The 5,751-nt window shown below is 54.7% G+C and overlaps 1 protein-coding gene across 1 annotated transcript in view; it reads left to right on the top strand.

The window, feature by feature from the left end:
• Positions 1-296: 296 nt before the first annotated feature.
• The window catches only part of Angpt4 (angiopoietin 4), a 17,847-nt gene continuing 12,392 nt past the window's right edge, over positions 297-5,751 (top strand). The window contains exons 1-3 of the mRNA XM_015486191.2: positions 297-1,550; positions 2,648-2,769; positions 5,619-5,749. Of these exons, the coding sequence (XP_015341677.2) occupies positions 1,389-1,550; positions 2,648-2,769; positions 5,619-5,749 (415 nt within the window). The 5' untranslated portion in view covers positions 297-1,388. The remainder of the gene's footprint in view (positions 1,551-2,647; positions 2,770-5,618; positions 5,750-5,751) is intronic.

Here is a 5,751-nt window from a genome sequence, read left to right as displayed (position 1 = left end):
GGGGTGAGCAGTTTACCTTATCACTTACCCTCAGTCGTTCCCGTGTGGCCCACCAAATGCCGCAGTCTGGCTGGGCACAATTCACCAGCCACTTGTGAAGCAGAAACTAACTTTATTTTTAGAACACATAGGACGCACCACAGGAGCTCTTCAGGAATTCCCTCAGAGCCCAACTGCCACCTCTGGCTTCTGGGGAGCCTCTCAACCCCCACTCCTCCCGCTCTTGAGGCCCATTGGCTGGGTCGTGTGGGCGGAGCCAAAAGAGTCCCCCAATGAGAAGCTCCATGGTCTGAAAGGGCAGGGAAACAGCCCAATGAGCGTCACCGCAGAGGAGCCAATCAGCTGGAAGTTTGCTGGGGCCACTTCGGCTGTGGCTCTCAACAGGCCAGAGGCCAGCATGTGTGCAGCATGCGGAGGACAGACCGGTGCTCTGCCCGCAGCATGGAGCCCCAGATCACACTGTCCACCTTTCCGACTTGGTTCTGGTCTCCCGCCAGGCCGGGAAATTGCAGTCAGTTCTGTCAAAGAAGTGAAGCTGGCGAGGGCAGCGTGGGGCCCTCGGAGACCGCAGTCGGCCCTGTTTGGCACACCGGAGGCCAGAGGTGGAGGCACAGCTGGCAAATGGAGCTGTGAGACTGTGCAAGGGCAGGATGTGGCCCACCCCTGCTGGCCTGTCCTCCCCTGGGAAGCTGGGGAAAGGGCACGAAATGGGCGCTGCCCTCTGACCCTCGCAGCTCCCCCTGTCCATCATTAAGCATAGATGTGCAGCGGACCCACCGTGCAGCCAGCATCATGCCAGACATGGAGATAAAGTGGCGAGCAAGGCCAGGTCCCTTGATTCATGAAGCTGACATTGGGCAGATAAGAGTATAGAGTCAGGGGAGATAAGTGTATGAAGAGACCTGAAATGATGTGGGGGAGTGAGCCACGTGGATGGGGACAGGACTGGGGGAGGTTCTAGAAGGAACACAGAGGGAACTGGGTGTGCAGAGGCCCTGAGGTTGGCATATGCTTGCATTGGAGGGATGTCACAGAGGCCATGCATCTGGAGCAACGGGAGGGAGGGAGGGGGAAAGGGAGACAGGGGACCAGACTGGTTACAGAGGAAAATGCCGTCTTGATGAGGACTTTGGTCTTTCCTGTATCAAGATAGGAACCCTGAGATGGTACTGAGCGCAGGAAGGGCGTGGCTTGACTTGGGTTGAATGGGATCCCTCGGGCTGCCCGGCAGAGGATGGACACGTATGTGATGAGACTAGAGGTGCAGGGGCCGGGAGGAAACTCAGGGGACAGTCTGGGTGACCTGGCACAAGCTGAGCCCGTCATGGAGACTTGTGGGAGGGACAGGAGACAGGAGGCTCCCCCAGTCCTCCCCATGACCCCTGTCCATGGTCTCCCCGCAGCTAGAGAGGTACATCCAGATGAATCTGAGGTCAAAGCTGGCGCGGGCCCAGCAGCACATGGTCCAGAACCAAACGGCCGCCATGTTGGAGCTGGGCTCCGACCTCCTGAACGAGACCGTGGCCCGCACCTCCAACGTGGAAGCCAAGGTAACGGGCGGGTGGGGGGAACAAGCAAGCCCAGGCCATCTTGTCTTGACCTCTGTCTCTGGGTGAGGTCAGGTCTCTCCTGGGCCTCTAGCCCCTGGTATCTTCTCCCTAGTAAACCCTGTCCTAAAATTGTCACCCTCCAGGCCCAAAGGGGTGGGCAGACACTGGGCAGTGCCGGGTCTGCACTGGGCCCTGGGGAGGGGTGGTGCAGCACACCCCTGTCCTGGGGGCTCACACAGGAGAGGAAGAATCCCTGAGAGCTTGGTGCGGAGGACCCTCTGAGTGGCACAGCAGCAGAGAGGGATGGAGAGAGAGAGAGACAAGAGGTTGATGGAATGAGCAGCAGATGGGCACGTGTTGGCTGAGCCCCCACTGAACACCAGGCACCACTCAAGATGCCTGGCCCCAGTTTACAGCAGTGAGCAGAACAGGCAGGCTTACTCATTGGGGAGAGCGCGCCAGACAGGGAGAACGGCATGTGCAAAGGCCCAGGGGTGGGACTGTGCTGGCAGCTCCAGGAACAACCAGGAACCCAGTGTGGTGGAGTGACTGGGGGAGAGAGGCAGAGGAGGAGCAGAAACATGACAGAGGAAGACAAGTCATGTGGCATGTGGCCTGGGGCCTGGCTGGCGGGGCAAGGACCTGGCTTTTCTGTTTCCCTAAATGAGAGTCACAGAAGGCTTTGGAGTAGAGGCTGTATTTTGAAAGCCTGCATCAGGCTGCTCAGTAGGAAATAGATAGTAGGGGACAAAGGTGGGACCGGGGAACCCTTTAAGGAGGCTAGTATAAGACACTGGACAAGAGATGACAGAGACGGAGGCCATAGCAGTTGGTGGAGGGAAACCGTGGGGCTGTCAGCACTTGCTGGAGGACTGGCTGCGGGGGTCAAGGATACCTCTTCTGGGGCCTGAACAGCCAGAGGACAGTCCGTAGGGCCATGAGCGAGTGAGGTCACATGGCCGCAGGTGTGAGTGACCTGTGGGTGTCGGTGGGTCCGCATGTTTCCCGAGTGGCAGGCCCAGGGCCTGCAGGTGGGGGCTGGGCAGGGCTCCCTAGGGCTCACCCAGCCCCGTCCCACCCGCTCCTGGCTGGGTTAGGTCCTGAACGAGACGTCGCGCATGGAGGTCCAGATGATGGAGACCTCGCTGTCCACCGACGAGCTGGAGAAGCAGCTGCTGCAGCAGAGCAACGAGCTGCACCGGCTGCAGGGCCGCAGCAGGTGGGCGCTGGACAGGCGGGTGGGCTCTCGAGCTGGGGACCAGGGGTGGGCACAGAGCCAGGCTGGGTCTGGACCCTCACGGAGCATGGAGCCTAGGCTAACTGGGAGGGAGGGAGGGCAGGGGCTGGGTCCTGGACAGGGCTGAGGCCCAGGGCTGGGTCCAGGCGGCCCTGGGCCAGGCTCCCCTGCATTGTGTGGGCAGAGAAGAGGCGTGTTCAGGGTTTGGTCGCCTTGATACTTTTCCTCCTTTCTTCCCTTCAATCTTTCATTGTCTTTCATTCTTCCCTTTCCCTGTCTTTACTTTATAAATTTTAACTGCTTTATTGAGATGAAATCTACGTACTCTACAACCCACCTGGTAATTTTTAATTAGCTTTACCTATTGGTTTTGTTGTTGTTGTTGTTTGTTTTGGTTCTAGAACTTGGACCCAGGGATGCTTTACCACTGAGCTGCAGCTCCAGCCCTTTCTAGTTTTTATTTTGAGACCAGGTCTTGCTGAATTGTGGAGGCTGGCTTGGAACTTGCCATCCTCCTGCCTTAGCCTCCCAGATGGCTGGGGCGACAAATGTGCACCACTACCCCAGCTCTGGCTTCTCTTATTTGTAAATAAATACATCTAATTCCATCCATCTGATCACCTTCCCTGAAGAGACCAGTGAGCAATTTCTTGTCTGCAATATCAGAGAGTTCTTGCATTATATGCAAATATGCTTCAAGGGCACACCCTTTAAATTACAAAGGTAAAAATAGACACAGGTTATAGATAAAGCAGAGGGATCTGACTTCTGAGGCCTGATTTTATCTTGGTTTGGAGTTAAGTGGAGAAAAAACTGCCAAGGTCAGAGTTCTCAGGAGGGCCAATCTACTCACTGAGCAAGGCATCGACCTCTCCAAGGGGCCAGATGTTGCCGAGTGCTGGCCAGGACACATCACATCACAAGATCATCCACCCCCTCTGATCTGGGTACAGTTAATGGCGGTTCTTATAGCTATTCCCCCACCCCAAGGTCTAGGTGGCAAGAACCGGGACATTTTCAGTTACTCTGGACTCGTTATCAGGTGCCTGAGAATCAGTGCAGACAGAGAATGTTATCGATGAGCCTTGATCCACAAAGACAGCGAGAATCCTAGAGCTTCAGCACCCAAATTCTCACTTCCTGTAGCATAATTTGGGGCCTGAGGAAATTCCTTCTGCCCTGGCTGAACTTATTTCTGTCTGTAGAATGGGTCAGGACAACTGGATATAGAGTCAAATGTCCCCTCCCTCAGCCACAAACCCACTAAAGCCAGTGACCACCTGCCCATCCCTCGCTTCTTATAAGTCCTCCCCTGCTTTTGGTCAACAAGTTTTTTTTTTTTTTTTTTTTTTGTACCAAGGATTGAACTCAGGGGCACTTGACCACTGAGCCATACCCCAGCCCTATTTTGTATTTTATTTAGAAACACGGTCTCACTGAGTTGCTTAGTACCTTGCTTTTGCTGAGGCTGGCTTTGAACTCACAATCCTCCTGCCTCAGCCTCCAGAGCCACAGGGAGTAACAACAAGTACTTTTTGAGCCCTCCTTGTGCAGGCATGTAGGACCCTGTGGATTCATAAATGAAGGAGTCTCTGTCCTGGTGGAGGCTATTCCAGGGCTTCTTATGAACATGCAAATGTGCACAAGCCTCTCCCCCCCCCCTTTTTAAGCCCCACTAAAGCACACTCCACATCCCACCCTATTTTTTCCCAGTTCCTTGGAAATGGCTCTACAACTGCATGACATGTTTGCTGGTTCTTTTCTCCAACTTCCCAATGTTCCAAAGTATTTATTTTCCTCCGTCCCCAATTAATGGACACTGAGGTTGTTTCTGTTTCCAGTCTGTTGATCCAACCAGTGATAGGGTGACTAACACTTCCATATCTCATTTCACTCAGATGGGAGTAAATCTGGAGGATGAAATGCCAAAAGGGGAAGAGCTGAGTTGAAAGCTTTCTTTAAAAAAAAAAAAAAATGCCTCTTTGTTTTTTAACCCATAACTTTGTGCTTGTTCTAATAACAGAGACCTGTAATAACATAAAAGTGAAGGGCTGGGGTTGTGGCTGAGTGGTGCAGTCCTTTCCTAGCATGCAAGAGGTCTGAGGTTTGATCCCCAGCACCACTCAAAGAATAATAATAAAAATAAAAATGAAAGTCAGCCCTGCCCACCCTTGCAGAAGTCAGCAGGGTGGGGACATTCTTTCCCATTCTCTCGTTATCGGGTATCCGCCAGGGTCTTTCCACTCTTTCCCCCATATGTTCACCAGTATCTCTCTATATTTCCACGAATACCTTTGTTCTTTTTTATACCATCCAACACGTGGTTAGAACTAGAGGTGGTTAGAACTAGAGGCAATGGCTAGGCGCAGTGATACACACACCTGTAATCCCCGAGACTCAGGAGGCTGAGGCAGGAGGATCGCGATTTCAAAGCCAGCCTCCGCAACTTAGCGAGGCCCTAAGCCACTTCTTTTCTCTTTTACTAGCAATCTCCCAAGGCATCCTGGCCCATGCTCCCTGGAGGCTATCTCCTGAGACTGGACTGTGGAGTCAGAGGACGAGCATATTTGGGATTTAATAATGACTGTCTGATTGCTGCTGTGCCCCCCCCCCCCACCTCAGATCTCTTTCCTTTTCTGGATCCCAAACCATACTACTCCGGGGCCGGGTCTCTCCTTCCTCCCTTCCTCCGTCTGGGCTACGTGGGCACGTGGGCACGGACTGCGGGGCAGTGTAACCCAGAACCGGACGCTCCTTCTCTGAGCCTCCCCTCAAGCCTTCTGTGCGTGCTCTGCGGACGACGGGCTCACCCCGTGCGCCCCGCTCCGCAGCGCGCTGGAGACGCGGTTGCAGGCCCTGGAGACGCAGCAGCAGGAGGACCTGGCCAGCCTCCGCGAGGAGAAGGAGCAGCTGCGGCGCCTGCTGGGCAGCCACGGCGGCGCCCTGGCCGTCCTGGAGCACAGC

Source organism: Marmota marmota, unplaced genomic scaffold (assembly GCF_001458135.2).
Source record: "Marmota marmota marmota unplaced genomic scaffold, marMar, whole genome shotgun sequence".
NCBI classification, from domain to species: Eukaryota; Metazoa; Chordata; class Mammalia; order Rodentia; family Sciuridae; genus Marmota; species Marmota marmota.
The sequence above is the reverse complement of the archived record's forward strand: the minus strand, read 5'-3'. Positions and strand labels throughout refer to the sequence as shown.